General features: G+C 44.3%; 1 protein-coding gene across 1 annotated transcript in view; it reads right to left on the bottom strand.

Moving 5' to 3' along the window:
- Nucleotides 1–1,112: 1,112 nt before the first annotated feature.
- The window catches only part of LOC310784242 (proprotein convertase subtilisin/kexin type 5-like), a gene marked incomplete at both ends in the record, with an annotated part of 20,057 nt that continues 3,728 nt past the window's right edge, over nt 1,113–17,441 (bottom strand). Inside the window, 12 exons of the mRNA XM_083645261.1 lie at nt 1,113–1,549; nt 1,871–2,066; nt 8,341–8,441; nt 8,831–9,048; nt 9,883–10,060; nt 10,824–11,057; nt 11,899–12,141; nt 12,727–12,947; nt 14,146–14,341; nt 14,621–14,704; nt 15,406–15,612; nt 16,277–16,422. Of these exons, the coding sequence (XP_083501387.1) occupies nt 1,113–1,549; nt 1,871–2,066; nt 8,341–8,441; nt 8,831–9,048; nt 9,883–10,060; nt 10,824–11,057; nt 11,899–12,141; nt 12,727–12,947; nt 14,146–14,341; nt 14,621–14,704; nt 15,406–15,612; nt 16,277–16,422 (2,461 nt within the window). The remainder of the gene's footprint in view (nt 1,550–1,870; nt 2,067–8,340; nt 8,442–8,830; nt 9,049–9,882; nt 10,061–10,823; nt 11,058–11,898; nt 12,142–12,726; nt 12,948–14,145; nt 14,342–14,620; nt 14,705–15,405; nt 15,613–16,276; nt 16,423–17,441) is intronic.

Raw genomic sequence — 17,441 nt, 5'->3', positions numbered from 1 at the left:
ACAAACAAACAAACAAAAAATGCCTGAAATCAATGTGTGTCTGATTCAGTCTCATCTACTTGATTTTGTGTGTGGGAGGATTATTATCATCATCAAGTGTTTTGTTTTTGGATCATCAGAGCATAATGTAGTGTGCAACTATACTACAAAAACACCCATAGCTTGGATTTGTGATTGTCTAGGCCTGTCTTTTCTGTCAGTAGTATCAGCAAGCAATAAGCGACACAATTTCATGCGTCTTGTAAACATACAAATGCTGCAATTCCTCCAGAAAATGTAAACAACGCATGAACGTGAATATCAACACATCCAAACATTCCCCTGAGGTTTGAGGTTGGTGCGTCTCTACCACTGAGTTTTACAGTACTGTTAATAATGCAATGAGAGCTGTTTCGTGTGTGTGTAGAACATGAGACTCAGAACAACTGCCAAATTGTGTTTTCTCCACGGTTAATATTATCAAAGTTCCATGCATCAAACATATAGACGGTTTTAATTCAACAACATAAACAATTAAATTGAACCCCAGCTCACTTCCTGTTGCAGTGTTTGCTAGTACAGAGGACATCTCTGAACACGTCACAGCAGACAGGACTGACAATTCCGTGAAAACCGTCTATATGCTGTTTTCCATGCTACTCAACTGAAGCGATGATAAGTGTAAGAACAAGTGAAGAATGTCTGTCAGGATACCTGTTTGCACAGAATTTGAATAACGGATAAAGAGGGAAATCCATTTCAAATGAACACTCAAATCAACATATTGAATGGAAACTGGCTGCTATGCTTTACATGGCTTCAGTGGAGTTCCTGATAACGCTGTCAGGAAAATACAGTATTGGTGTGAATGTGTGTGTGATTATATCCCTTCTTCACCCGCAGCTACTCCACCTGGCCATTGCTTAGCCTGTAAATACGGCTGTGATCTTATAGGAGACTTGAATTTAAAGCTGCCTTAAAAAAAAGGCATCAGTCAGTTGAATCTTCCAGCGCTCCCAAGCGTCCCAAGCGCTCTCCACACACAAGAAACAGTTTACACAAACATTATGAGATTGCCATGATATGCAAGGAGGAGCCAGATCCAGGCAGTCAAGGTCTGTGGTGCTTTCTTCTCATCTGTATGAGTAGCTCTCATCATCATACTCCAGCTCAATCTCCTCATCGTCATCCAGGAGTCCATACTTGAACTTGCGATACACCGTCCCGTCCTTCCCCATGTACACGATGTCGTCCTCCTCTTCGCCCTCTTCCTCACTGTCCTCGCACTCGACGATGCGGTCGCTGTAGTCCCCAAACGAGGAGGCGTTGGGCTGCGAGCCCACGGCCCCGTTGTGGTCCAGCTTCTCGTAGCCTCCGGCCTTGGCTTTGGGGGCGCCGGGGATGCTGAGCGATCTGGAGCGCGCGTGGAGGAAGAGGAAGACCCCTCCACCGATAGCCACGAGGAGGAGGACGCAGGCGGTGACGAAGAGCCTGGCCTGGCCGCTCGGAGACTCCAGCTCCAACTCCTCAGCTCCCCGCATCACAAAGTTCACACCCAGGATGCACTCCTCTGCCAAGGAGGAGACAGGGAAGAACATTCAATTAGATCAGTGTAAACTATGGAAAGGAACCTGAAGTTCAACACTTATTCTATTAACAGGTGAAATGTGTGTGTGTGTGTGTGTGTGTGTGTGTGTGTGTGTGTGTGTGTGTGTGTGTGTGTGTGTGTGCGTGCGTGCGTGCGTGCGTGCGCGTGCGCGTGCGTGCGTGTGTGTGTGTGTGTGTGTGTGTGTGCGTGCGTGTGTGTGTGTGTGTGTGCGCGTGTTTGTGTGTGCGTGTGTGTGTGTGTGTGCGTGCATGCGTGCGTGTGTGTGTGTGATTTCTTGTTTACCTAGTGAGGCCTCACAGTCACAGCACTCCCTGGGTATGAGCGTATCATGGAGGCGCGCTTCCTGTCCGCAGCAGGACAGGCAGCGTCCGTCGTCAGACAGGATCTGCAGGGCGGGGCACACGGTACAGTTCCACACGCCGGCGCCGCGGCAGTCCAGGCAGGACGCGTCGCACGCCGCACAGCTCGGCTCTGCATCCTGCAGCCACACGTCAAGTGTGGATATCATACTCTGCAGAAAACACATTCATTTGTAATATATCTCTCTATAGATGGTAAATCATCTCTTAGTCCTCTGTGACAGTATTTTCCTGTGTGTACCCTCTAACACATACCCGCCACACAGGGGGGCCGTATGTTGCCCATGTGTGCTTTATAGTAACGTTCAGTCAGAACTCATTTATAATTAAGCCCATAGTTAATGAACTAATCATGTACAAAACACACACACAGTCACATATTTTATATACTGTATATGTTGTAAGCCTAATTTTGCCATCACAGCTGCTTTTTACATGTATGGGATAATACAGGCTAATATACAAGGTGTCCCAAGCTCTGAGTCATTATAAACTCAATTAGCTTCAGAAGCTAATGTTCACATTCAGTCCTTGTATATTTCTCTCATGTGTTCATCATTCCTTTCCTCTGTGTGTGTGTGATTGAGAAATGAATTGCAGGTGGTGTTCATCCTAATTGGCCTGGTCAGGTGTCAGATTGCTGCTGGCTGATTGGCTGGTGGAGAGCATTTAAGCCAGCTGATGCCATCCTGTCGCCCCTTGCTCTCCTCATTCCCAACGATGATGGCTGCTGTGCTGACTGCTGTGTTCTGTCAGGTAGGAACTGTGTGTAGACCTACTTTAGTAGTTCTGCAGAACTTTATTAAGATGTGTCTTTATCTTGGTAGACCTGTGCAGTCTAAACTGTAAATAGTTACCTTCCAGATCTACACTTTTGTACACTGTAAATAACACTTACCCAAGTAGCAGAAAGTAGGGGGAGAAGCCCTTTAGTTTTTTGTAACATTTTCTGATGTTTATTTTGTAGGAGCTTATAGGTAAGAGCTGTGTCTCTTATTTAATCCATCATTTTCTTTTCTTAGGTAAATTTAAGGTTGGGGATTAGTTTGATTGGTTAGTTGTGTTGGGGCCATGCTGTGCTCTGAAACTAAACCTGCTACTTGTGAACTTGTGATGGTGGTTTGGCTGATCATCCTTGGGAGTGGGAAGAGTGGGGGCACTTTCGTGTTGCGGTCCCGTTCCCCGAGGCCGGTTCCTAACATAATTGGGTGCTCGTCTGCTTTTCTCATTCGTCAGCACGTCGTCTGTGAGTGTGTATATATATATATTTTATATGTTTGTCTGGTGGGCAGTCTTTGTGCAGGTGGTAAATGGTGTTAGTCAAGGTGGCTTTGCATGGAGCTGAGGAAGCTCATGGTGGTAAAGCTGGTGGAGCTGTTTGTTGGAGGAGGAGCCGGTCAGAGGGGACCAGTAAGACTGAGGAGGGACGTGACAAGGCAGGGCCGTCAGTAGCACCGTTTCTCCTCTTTCTGTGTAGACTGCTACCCTACAAGAGTCTCCGTACATAGACTTGCCTGTCACTGACTCCCAAGCCGTCTAAATCAGCGATACAGACGTATTTACAAGTGTCACAGAAACATTTCAAAGCCACATATTGAGAAGAAGAGTTCATAGTTTCTCGACGTCGGGGTTAGAAAGCTCGACGCTGCTCATAAATGCCTCTTTTCATCTGAAGTCTGTGCTGGTGATATTTTTTACCGAGCCTTTGGCCAGAGTGGCGCTGAGAGCTCTAACCTGGAAAAAATATCACCAGCACAGACTTAAGATGAAAAGAGGCATTTATGAGCAGCGTCGAGCTTTCTAACTCCGACGTCGAGAAGCGATGAACCCTTCTTCTCAATATGTGGCTTTGAAATGTTTCTGTGACACTTGTAAATACATGTACGTCTGTATCACTGATTTAGACGGCTTTGGAGTCAGAGTCACAGGCAAGTCTATGTACGGAGACGGGACTCTTGTAGGGTAGCATAGTCTACACAGAAAGAGGAGAAACGGTGCTACTGACGGCCCTGCCTTGTCACGCCCCTCCTCAGTCTTAATGGTCCCCTCTGACCGGCTCCACCTCCAACAAACATCTCCACCAGCTTTACCACCATGAGCTTCCTCAGCTCCATGCACACCATTTACCACCTGCACAAAGACTGCCCACCAGACAAACATATATAATATATATATACTCAGACGACGTGCTGACGAACGAGAAAAGCGGGCGACCCCCTAATTATGTTAGGAACCGGCCTCAGGGAAGGGGACGGCAACACAAAAGTGCCCCCACTCTTCCCACTCCCAAAGATGATCAGCCAAACCACCATCACAAGTTCACAAGTAGCAGGTTTAGTTTCAGAGCACAGCATGGCCCCAACATCAACAAATCAAACTAATCGCCAACCTTAAACTTACCTAATAAAAGGATGGATTAAAAAAAAAATACACAGCTCTCACCTATAAGCTCCTACAAAATAAACATGAGAATGTTACAAAACTAAAGGGCTTCTCCCTCCTACTACTTGGGTAAGAGTTATTTAGTGTAAAAAAGTATATATTTGGAAGGTAGCTATTTACAGTTTGGACTGCACAAGTCTACCTAGACAAGGACAGATCTTCAAGTTCTACAGAACTACTAAAGTAGGCCTACACACAGTGCCTACCTGACAGAACAAAGAGTCAGCAGAGCAGCCATCATCGTGGCAATGACTGCAAGGGATGGCATCCCCAAACCCATTTAACAGTGCAGACACAGGAAGTTGGTGAAATAAAAGTTTGGGCTATCATTCAAAACTCTGTATCGCATTTGAGTCTGTGTCATGTGTTCACATCATGCCTTTCCGCAGTGTGTAATTGAACTATGAGTCCACTCATTATACTCCCAACTATGATGGCACTTTCTTGTGTTCTGTCAGGTAGGAACTGTGTAGGCCTACTTTGTTCTTCAGAACTTTAAGATGTGTTATCTTGGTGGACCTGTGCAGTCTAAACTGTAAATAGCTACTTCCAGCTCTACACTTTTGTACACTAACATCTTACCCAAGTAAAGTAGGAGGGAGAAGCCCTTTACTTTTTTGTAACATTTTCTCATGTTTATTTTGTAGGAGCTTATAGGTGAGAGGTGTCTTTTATTTAATCCATCCTTTTCTTAGGTAAGTTTAAGGTTGGGGATTAGTTTGTTGTTGGGGCCATGCTGTGCTCTGAAACTAAACCTGCGACTTGTGAACTTGTGATGGTGGTTTGGCTGATCATCCTTGGGAGTGGGAAGAGTGGGGGCACTTGTGTTGCGGTCCCGTTCCGAGGCCGGTTCCTAACATAATTGGGGGCTCGTCCGCTTTTCTCGTTCGTCAGCACGTCGTCTGTGTATATATATATATATATATATTATATGTTTGTCTGGTGGGCAGTCTTTGTGCAGGTGGTAAATGGTGTGCATGGAGCTGAGGAAGCTCATGGTGGTAAAGCTGGTGGAGATGTTTGTTGGAGGTGGAGCCGGTCAGAGGGGACCAGTAAGACTGAGGAGGGGCGTGACAAGGCAGGGCCGTCAGTAGCACCGTTTCTCCTCTTTCTGTGTAGACTATGCTACCCTACAAGAGTCCCGTCTCCGTACATAGACTTGCCTGTGACTGACTCCCAAGCCGTCTAAATCAGTGATACAGACGTATTTACAAGTGTCACAGAAACATTTCAAAGCCACATATTGAGAAGAAGGGTTCATCGCTTCTCGACGTTGGGGTTAGAAAGCTCGACGCTGCTCATAAATGCCTCTTTTCATCTCAAGTCTGTGCTGGTGATATTTTTTCCAGGTTAGAGCTCCCAGCCGTCAGAGCGCTCAACAGCGCCACTCTGGCCGAAAGCTCGGTAAAAAATATCACCAGCACAGACTTCAGATGAAGAGGCATTTATGAGCAGCGACGAGCTTTCTAACCCCGATGTCGAGAAGCTATGAACTCTTCTTCTCAATATGTGGCTTTCAAATGTTTCTGTGACACTTGTAAATACGTCTGTATCGCTGATTTAGACGGCTTGGGAGTCAGAGTGACAGGCAAGTCTATGTACGGAGACTCTTGTAGGGTAGCAGTCTACACAGAAAGAGGAGAAACGGTGCTACTGACAGCCCTGCCTTGTCACGCCCCTCCTCAGTCTTACTGGTCCCCTCTGACCGGCTCCTCCTCCAACAAACCTCTCCCACCAGCTTTACCACCATGAGCTTCCTCAGCTCCATGCAAAGGCACCTTGACTAACACCATTTACCACCTGCACAAAGACTGCCCACCAGACAAACATAAAATATATATATACACACACACAGACGACGTGCTGACGAATGAGAAAAGCAGGCGAGCACCCAATTATGTTAGGAACCGGCCTCAGGGACCCGGACCGCAACACAAAAGTGCCCCCACTCTTCCCACTCCCAAGGATGATCAGCCAAACCACCATCACAAGTTCACAAGTAGCAGGTTTAGTTTCAGAGCACAGCATGGCCCCAACACAACTAACCAATCAAACTAATCCCCAACCTTAAATTTACTTAAGAAAAGAAAATGATGGATTAAATAAGACACAGCTCTTACCTATAAGCTCCTACAAAATAAACATCAGAAAATGTTACAAAAAACTAAAGGGCTTCTCCCCCTACTTTCTGCTACTTGGGTAAGTGTTATTTACAGTGTACAAGAGTGTAGATCTGGAAGGTAACTATTTACAGTTTAGACTGCACAGGTCTACCAAGATAAAGACACATCTTAATAAAGTTCTGCAGAACTACTAAAGTAGGTCTACACACAGTTCCTACCTGACAGAACACAGCAGTCAGCACAGCAGCCATCATCGTTGGGAATGAGGAGAGCAAGGGGCGACAGGATGGCATCAGCTGGCTTAAATGCTCTCCACCAGCCAATCAGCCAGCAGCAATCTGACACCTGACCAGGCCAATTAGGATGAACACCACCTGCATCTCATTTCTCAATCACACACACACAGAGGAGGAAAGGAATGATGAACACATGAGAGAAATATACAAGGACTGAATGTGAACATTAGCTTCTGTAGCTAATTGAGTTTATAATGACTCAGAGCTTGGGACACCTTGTATATTAGCCTGTATTATCCCATACATGTAAAAAGCAGCTGTGATGGCAAAAATTAGGCTTACAACATATACAGTATATAAAATATGTGACTGTGTGTGTTTTGTACATGATTAGTTCATTAACTATGGGCTTAATTATAAATGAGTTATGACTGAATGTTACTATAAAGCACACATGGGCAACATACGGCCCCCTGTGTGGCCCGCGATGGAATTGCAAAAAAAGTTTTTTTTTTTTTTTTTTTTACAGTGCACCTGAACGCAACATGCAAGATACCCGCTGAATAAGTGTCCAAATGTTCATGTCATTCTGGCCAATATTCTTCTGTTATAGCATTTCAGTCTGGAATATGGAATATCTTTCAATAATCTTTATGACTAAAAGGCCAAAAGTAATCTCATGTGTAAGAAATGGCTGTTCTACATTGAGGTAGAAATTTAAATAATTAACTTGTTGGTTTGGGATTTATTTAGCTTCAAGAGTGCATGTTCGTGTGACCCTCAACACAGGCTTTGAGAATCCCGGCCACTTACTGATACTTATGCTTAAATTAACCCACTCATATTCTGGTTTATTTCAAGAAAAACATTTCGGATAGTGGAAATTCTAATTGGCTGGTAACTTTAAAATCTAGCAGCCATATTGGCAGGTGGTGAAAAAAGTTAATTTCAAGCCCTGCAGGGAGAGTGTGGTGACATAGGAGTGAGTGAGAAAAGGATCAAATATTGGTGGTTAAGACTGAATAATGACATCACAACTGTTAATTTAAAATTAGTTATTCCTCTAAACCTGGCTTCAAATGCCCCAATTTTTTCGCGCTGGCGCCGTTCAGCCCTCAGCAAAATCTGGTAGCGAGGACTTTTTTTGTGGCCCTCTCTATCATCAAAGTTGCCCATCCATTACGGCATGACAATATTTGTTCGGCCCCTGGCAACAATCTGGATTTCTCATGTGGCCCCCCATGAAAAATAGTTGCCCACCCCTGCTCTATATCATATGTTCTTTAAAAGCAGCAGCAACATTGTGCCCTCGTGCCAAACTGTTACCTTTTCACTTTATTTATTCTCTATTCTTATACACTTTATTATCCCTTTACTCTTATGTGTCTTGTGTAAAGCAGTTTGAATTGCCTTGTGTATGAAATGTTCTACTCTGTATAAACTTGACTTGAACTTGCATTTACACACACACACACACACACACACACACACACACACACACACACACAACCCATGAGTAGTTACGATAAGATTGGTTATATCATTTTAGCCCTGCAAGTTCCACACAGAATTTTCACACACACACACATTACCTGAGACGTAGCATAGAAGCCTAGGAGACACGGGGATACACAGATGCCTCCCAAAGACCTGTAGCCTTCATAACAGGACTGACAGGCCAGAGCACCTTCACCTGTGTGTGCGTGTGTGAGTGAGTGAGAGAGACGCAGAGAGAGAGAGAGAGAGACACACACACACACACACACACACACACACACACACACACACACACACACACACACACAGAAAGATGATTATCTTATTGGGCAGCAATTCACAATAGTTATCACGGTCAATTGAAGCTCTTTTTGTGAATTTTCATAGTTTACCAGTTGTAACTCATCACTAACTGCCACGAGACAAAATTCCACATACATACCATGAGCTAGGCCAAAATAGAACATTCCAACTAATTATGCTTAGTCGCTTGATGTTTCTGGCTCCTCAATCAATGAGATCCTCAATATGGTGAAATCTGATGAAATCCAAGACAAAAGAGAGAGAGAGAAATGCTTCCTTTACCTTTGCAGGTCTTGCAGGTGGGGTGACACTTGTGGCAGGTCTTGGACCAGCTGTCCTTGTAGTATTGGGCGGGGCAGCTCTGCAGGCACTGGCCCCACTGCCGCAGGTACAGGTAGTCCTCCCGACAGCTCAGACAGTCCCTGCTGCCTCCAGCCCGACACCCGCTACACGACGGGTCGCAGCGCTCACACAGCCGAGTGGTGCTGTTACCAAAGTGACTGAGAGGCAGAGAGGAGAGGACACTGTTCACAGGATGTTGTTTCATGAAACATCTCACTTACAAACAGGATGGAGTGGAGAGGGGAGGAGGGGAGGAGAGGAGGAGTGGAGAGGAGACGACATTAGACGAGACCATATATAGACTGTCAAAAAGATTAACATAGTGAGTGTGATGTCACCCATTAGTTTGTGGACTCGTTTTGAAGCCTCGGGGCTGCCATTTTGGCCACTGACATCTTGTTTTTTTTGGAGCCAGAAGTGACGTATTTGCAGCCATATTTGTACAAGAGGGGGGGTTGCCGTGATTGACGAGCTGCACAATTACTGGACAGGCGACCTGTCAATCACGGCCACCAAAACATTATCGTCTATATTACTCTAAACGGGTGGTTATATAAAAATGTACTCCCTGTACAGTTGTCATGAAAGCTGAAATTAGCTATAGAGACCAAAACCGTTTGTTGAACCAGGGTGTTAACATGTTTATTATGTAAAGTCGGGCATTTTAACATGGGGGTGAATGGGGATCAACTCCCTTTTGGAGGCAGCCTCAAGTGGCCATTCGAGGAACTATCGTTTTTGGCATTGACGAAACAAAAAGAATGAAAAGGAAAGGAAAGGAAAGGGGAGAGAGGTTTGCCTTGTGTGTGTGCATGTGTGTACATGTGCGTGCGTGTGTGTGTGTGTGTGTGTGTGTGTGTGTGTGTGTGTGTGTGTGTGTGTGTGTGCGTGCATGCGTGCGTGTGCGCGTTTGTGTATGTAGGCTACTGTGTGTATCTACTGTATGTGTGTGTGTGTGTGTGTGTGTGTGTGTGTGTGTGTGTTCTTCTCACCTCTCTGAGCAGGTCTCTGTGCAGCTGTTTCCCTGTCTGAAGTGTCCGGGCTTACAGGTGACACACTGCACACTGTGACGCCCGTCACACACCTCACAGCTGGAGTGACAGCGCTCACACGCACTTTCATCCTTGTCACCGTAGTAACCCACAGGACACGCCTCCACACAGGAATCATCTGATCGACCGAAAGAGAGAGAAAAGGTGGTGTCTAAAAGGTGAGATTCTCATCCCCACCCCCCATTTTCTCTCCAATTGTAGTAAGGCAATTCCCCCTGCCAAGCTGTCCCTGTCATTGCTCCACCCACTCTTCCACTCTGGGGAGAGTTGTAGAATAGCACATGCTTCCTCCGATACATGTGCAGTTGCCAGCCGCTTCTTTTCACCTGCAGGATATAACGGGTGGGAGGATCACGCTACCCCCCCCGACTGGGTACTAGCCAGGGTAATAATTTTCTTCAGGATTTTTAAAAACCTTTGACATGATGGTCGGCTTTCCCCATCTAATAGTTGAGAGGGAATATAGAGAGCCAAAGTGAACGTCACTTCCTGCTTCAGCATGTGTACCAAGGGATTTCATCTGCCATTTTATTTTCCATTGACTTTTTGTAAAATACTTATAAAAAATAGTTTTACTTGGTCGATTCAGATATATTTAGAATCCGGAGAGACCATAGAACATTTCACTCAGACCAAAACCTAAAAAAACAACTCCGCAATTTTCTTACGTTTTGGTCCAAGTGAAATGTTCTGTGGTCTCTCCTGTTTCTAAATATAGCTTAAAAAATATATAGCTATATTAGCTAAAAGTATATAGTTTCTAAATATAGCTGAACCGGTTCGAACAGATTTTTACATTTTCAACCTGCATTTTAAAAGTGGTTGACTGAGTGAATTGACCCCAGCTCTGGCTAAACGTGGCACTTCTCTCCGTAACTCACTGAGGAGGTATCGTGGGCTGTTGCAGCTGAGGCAGTGCTCTTTGCCGGGCCCAGAGCAGCGATGGCAGAGTGGGTGGCACAGCTGGCACTGCCCGTCCTCGCCCTTGTAGGAGCGCAGCGAGCACTCACTGTACCACACACAGTGTCCGCTGGCGTCTCGACGCATGTTGGCGTCACAGCTGAGGCAGGACGAGGGCTCAGGGCCGGAGCACGTCAGACAGGACCTGTCACAGTCTGGGGGAAATGATCGCCATGAGACACAAGCCAACAAGAGGGGGCCCCAAGCTAGAGGGGCCTTTCAGAGAAGTGATACTGTAAAACTGTATATATATGTAAATTGTATGGAAGAAAATGAATGAATGAATGAATGAATGAATGAATGGATGGATGGATGGATGAATGGGAGGGCCTGTGTCATACTTTGTTAGGGTTAATGGGTGCCAAATAGGGGTTTAAAACTTAGAAAGTTTCCAAAATTACAAAGAGGCCATTTACACCTGGCATTAAAATGTGTTTTCTGACATCAGATTGCAATCAGATTGTGCTTGACCACTTGAAAGTACAGGTGTAAACTTCCCCAAGACACATTGAAGATTGCAATCTGAACGGCCAAACCACCTCCGGAGGTGGTCAGGGATGCATTGTGTACACATTGAACACAAGTATAAATGCAATGTGTCCTCAATCTGCATATAGCAACTTTATGCGGATTGAGAGGACACATTTCTGCTTTTCTTCTCAGATTGCAATCTGATGGCAGAAAACGCATGTTAATGCCAGCTGTAAATGGAATCAGGCTAATGTGGTCAAGTACAATCTGATTGCAATCTGATGGCAGAAAACGCATGTTAATGCCAGGTGTAAATGGCCTCATAGATTCCATGGTTTGTACAGGAGATCTTATTAAGCACCTTGAGATAACTCGTGTTGTGATTTGGCGCTATATAAATATAAAATTGATTGATTGGTTGTTTAAGAAATATTTTTTAAAGTAATAACAACAATCTTGTAATGTATACCATTTGCAGCGAAATTATCATATCTCATCATGCTCAACATATATAAACATCCCTACCCCTGCATTCGTGGGTGTTCTTATCATGGTAGGTGTTGGTGGGACACCGAGGCAGACACTCTCCATTGTAGCGGACGGCGATCGGGTTCCGACACACGTCACAGTCGTCCCAGTCGGGTCCGTCGCACGAGGCACAGTCGGCATGGCAACGCATGCACTCGCGCTGCTCCTCACCGGCAAAGTAGCCGGTGGGACAATCGTCCACACACTTGTCCTCATGGAGGAAGTAGTACTCGGCACACTCTGGGAGAGAGAGAGAGGGACAGAGAAGGTGTTTTGGGTTTCGGTTTTAACTGAGCAGGCTCTGAAAAATGAAATCTGGGCTGATAAGCATAAACCAGAACATTTCCACAGAAAACTGGACTTTCCAAACCTCTACCATAACTTCACATAACGATGGGTCATTCAGTGCAACTACACCCAAACCCAAATGTTTGCTGAAGCCTGACACCTATTGGTGAAAAATAGGGTACTGAACTGGTCTTCAGAGGAAAGAGACCAGCCAACAAGAGAAGGCCAGTTCAGTACCCTCTTTCTCACACTTCACCAGACATTTGGGTTTGGGTGTAGTTACACTATTATGGATTATGTAAAAATAGACTATCAATCAATACAGTAAATCTGTCATTTCACTGGCTAAAGGTCACTTGTGCATTCGCTCAGCAAGTCAGCGACAAAGAGTACCCTCACAGTGAAGCTGTTCCACTTTTTAACACTACCTTTAATACAGTTTTACACGTATGTTAAGTACAATGTATAATGAGTAAAAAAAAAACATCCTTCCTTCCATCTGTGTCCTCCATCCCCCTCCCCTCCAGACCCTCTCACCCTGACACAGGCCGTCATGGTTGCACTCTGTACAGTCAGGCGGGCAGCGAAGGCATTCAGTCTGAGGCTCTGTGGCGTAATAGCCGCTGGGACACTGGCTCCTGCAGGAGTGCTCCAGCAGCAGGTAGTGAGTGTCACAGCTCAGACAGTGGGAGGCGTTTCGCTGGCATGACGCACAGTGCAGGGAACACGAGCGGCACACACCGCCTTGAGGAAACCCTCTGGGGGGTAGACACAGGAGGGAGTAGACACAGAAGAAGAGAAGAAGAGCTGAGGTAAGAGGTACTGTATATTGGCCTTATTCACACAGAGAGCCTTTTGAATGAAATCTGAGGGACAAGGAGGAAAGTCTACCTGGCAGATGGACATATAAAACTAACATTACTTAAGGAGTGACCGAACAGTTATCAAATTAGCTAACAGATTACGTGTCAGTGAGATATTAGCTACAGTAGCTAAGGCTGCACTCTGCTACCTAGCGATAATGGGGCAAATATTTTAAAATGTGAAATGTCCCTACAGATTAACAGATTCCTTGAGGTCCATTTGCTTCTGACTTTTCAGTGAGAGTGGGGAATCTGTGAAATGATAAATGTTTGTATGTTGTAGGGCATTCACAACATTTAGTAGTCATTTTGCATTTTAGTAGTCATCGACTACTCCCAAAAGGTAGTCAACTAGTGGAATAGTTACGGGAGATATATCCCTTTTTTTCACCCAATAAAAATGATAAATTATTGTCAAAAAAGTCTCAAAAGCAGCCAGTAAAAGGTTAACTAATGTAGGCAGGACCAACCTGGGGGGGATGTGAAATAGCAGAGTCCTGATTGGCTCTGAGAGGCTGTTTACAAATGAGTTGTTTGACTGCACTAACAACATAGACGGGAGTCTTTCCAATCCCCGTAAATTATGTTACTTAACCTGGCATAATGTAGAAAATTATTGTTCAACCAAATATATGTTGAATTTATGTATTTATTTATATTGTTTATTCCTAAATCCACAGTTGACTACAATGCCCAATGTTGACTAGTGGTTTTGATAGTCGACTAGTCGGCTAGTCTGTGAAACCCCTAGTATGTTGTCGTGTGAAAGATTTTGCATTCGAGTGCTATATCGGATATATCAGAAAAATTTATTTCGTACTTCAAAATTTCACATATTCCCTCCAAAGATGGAAACTCAGAGAACATGTTGCCACCTGAGTTACATGCATCTTTATTACACAATTGTTGTCAGACTACACTGAGATATTATTGTTGACGGTGTTATCGCGGTATGATCTATGCACTTGGTTTGTTTGCATGTATGTGTGCAAGTGATAGAATGAGAGAAATAGAAAGAGAACAGAAAATAATACAGAAACAGGGAAGATGGTAGAAAAGGAGAAAGAGTGGACCCATCTACGGTAGAGCGGACCTCTGACACTCCAGCACACACACTCCGTCCTGCAGGTGGAGCTGTGTGCGGCCGCTGCGACAGCGCTGGCAGCGCCGGCCGTCCTGGCACACAGTACAGCCCGGCAGGCAGTCTGCACACTGACCGGACGTCTTGTTGGAGAACGTACCGGGGGGACAGCGGGACACGCACGACTGCTGGGCGGTCAGAAAACGGCCTAAAGACAGAGAGACAAATATTGATACGTTGAAAAGAATAGAGTATGCATGAGGCCAGCCTAGTGGTCAACTTCAAAATTAACAAAGTTGGGGAGGTTTAGTGCTGCTTTCTGTCATATTTTCCTGTATGAATCATATATATATATATATATATATATATATATATATATATATATATATATATATATATATATATATATATATATATATGCCCAAAAACAGTTTTTAATTTGAAGCACTGCATGCACAAACGGACAGCACTGACGGAGCATCTGTACCTGAGTTGCAGCTGGTGCAGTCTGCCTTCCCTCCATCAAAGCAAGTGTTGCAGGAGGAGTGGCACTGCTCACAATCACCCTTATCTTACCACATACAGGCAGCAAATACAAACCAGGAGAAAATAGTAAGACACGACTAGCAATAAATGACAGTGAGGAAGATAACCAAATTGCCCTCGTGGATTAATAAAGTTGAAATGAATTTAATTTAATTTAATTTAATTGGAGAAATAAAAAGGCAGAGATGGGAAGTCTCAAAATGGTGTGTTACTTCCAACATATCAATGTGTGTTTACCGTCGACCTATGGACAGCATTTTTTTAAATAAGTTTGTCAGTATAGTATAGACGGTTTTCACCGAATGGTCAGTCCTGCACTTGAATGTTTTTTTTTCTTTTATGTCCATAGCAAACACTGCAACAGGAAGTGAGCGGGGGTTCAATTTAGAATGTTTTTGTTGTCAAGTTAAAACCGTCTATACTGTAGCTATTAAAAAGAGTTCAAATGAAAGGGCTGCCTATTATGTTGCCATGGTTTAATTATTGATTAAAATTATTTCAGTTTAATACTTTAGACATTTTGTTTCCACTTTTGGAGCAATATAGTTAATTACACAATCTAGTTACACAGTAGGCTATGATCAATCAATCCCAGAATACAGTTGCTGATGGCGTTTGCTCTTTATCTGCCACTTTTATTATTATAAGACAGTAATTTCATTACAGTATGTTAACCAACCATATTGTGCTGATCAGGTATTGGGGTCAAATGAATGTGCGGCGTACCGTTTCTGAAGTGTTTCTCGGTGCACAAGACAAACTGTGTGCCCTCCAAACACTCCCCGTCCTTCAGTGTGAAGCCGTCCTCGCACGAGTCACAGTCGTTGTATTTTGGGCCTCCGCAGGTCCGACAGGCGCGGTGACACGCCTCACAGTCCTGGCTCTCTTCATCCACAAAGAAACCTTCCTTGCAATGATCCACACAGTCTCCATCTGACACACACACACACACACACACATGCACGCACGCACGCACACACACACACACACACACACACACACACACACACACACACACGTGCGCACGCACGCACGCACACACACACACACACACACACACACACACACACACACACACACACACACACACACACACCAGATGCACTTGATTTTCAAGCAATCACCGAAACCTCCTTTCTTTACCTGTATTTAACATAACTAACTTTTTTCAAATTATATACAATGAAATGTATTACTAGAATGCTTGTGTTTATGGAGGGTCACAGACTTTGTTGTGGCTTTTGATCAATTCTTGATAAAAGCCCCCCCCCCCTCCCCATTGGGCCAATGGACATCAATGATAGTTGATGGCGATGGTCGGTGGCGACCATCATACATCGCTGTAGGCTACTATAAACTGCCCTTTACTTAAACCTAAAACACCACTAGTAGCATTTTCTCTGTAGCCCAGAAATGTCACCAGTTGGGGTGGAAAGGTTCTGAAAACAGTACTTAAAACATGAAGAATGTAATGGTATAACTATTCAAATCAGTGCCTCTGGGTGCCAGCCTATCCAATTAAGGGATACTGAAAAACTGGATGGTGAGCTTTCAGCTGCACCTCAGACCTAAATAGTAGAAGGCAGTGAAATGGTACCAGAGACGTAGAATCCCTCTTCACACCAGTAGCACTGGTTCTGGTCACAGTTGACACAACGTGGGTCCGAGCATTTGGCACACACCATGCTGTCATTCACACTGTAGGTCCGATCTGGACAAGAGTGATGACAGTCTGTACCCAACCTGACAGACAGAGACAGAGACACAGAGAGAGAGAGAGAGAGAGAGAGAGAGAGAGAGGGAGGGACAGACACAGAGTCCTCAGTATGGATAGGCATATCAATATGAATATGAATACATAGTGTTGGTGAGGAGAATAGATCTCTGAGAGATCATAATACCATTCATAATCATCAGAATGTTTTTTTACGAGGAGACTTACTGGTAGTAACCATCTTCACAGCTGAGACAGACAGTTCCTTGTTGATTGTGTTGTGGCTCCTCTGTGTGGTGGGAAGCAAAATTCTAAATGAATAATTGACAAGTCAGGCAGATTCTGCACTCATGACGGATTGAAGTGGGTGCGTTTGCAAGCTCAAAGCAAGAGGGTATAAACAAGGACGTCAGCACTGCATATCTGTTGTTGCATGCTCAGTTCAATCACATTTAACTCTGACAGAACTTTTTTGCACCAACGTCTGCAGAAGTTCATAAGCAGCAATTCAGTAATTTCCCACTATTTCTTAATGATAATTACAAAAAGGTAAAAGATTTGTTTTGAAATAATAACTTTGGGCTTCTTTTGGGGCTGTTTGTATATTTCAGGCAAATCATTTTTGTGTGTGATTGGTGGTGAGTATGAGTCCAAGAGCAATATTTGTGGTTGACTGTTTAGATCCAGTCACATCTCACATGTGAAATAAAAAGTGAAAATGTTGCAAAAAAAACGTGAACTAAATAATATTTGATCTCTTCTTATCTACCATCCATGCACCAAAGGCAGGCTTCTGTAGAACAAGTTCATATTGTCACCAGCAGGGGGCACTCTGACAACACACAATAAATTCAGTCTTGTGGAAATGAATGGCACCCATGAAATCGGTTCAGTCGTATCAATTCCCAACAAGCAAACAATCTAACTAACCCAGAAGTCTTCAAACACATGTCAAAGCCAAAGAGTCTCTGCAGCCACTTCAGTTCACATCTTTAAACTCTGTATCTTCCTCTCATCTTCCATGAGTGTGATACTAGTGTTAGTAGTA

Source organism: Poromitra crassiceps (genome assembly GCF_964638095.1).
Source record: "Poromitra crassiceps genome assembly, chromosome: 10".
NCBI lineage: Eukaryota > Metazoa > Chordata > Actinopteri > Beryciformes > Melamphaidae > Poromitra > Poromitra crassiceps.
The sequence above is the reverse complement of the archived record's forward strand: the minus strand, read 5'-3'. Positions and strand labels throughout refer to the sequence as shown.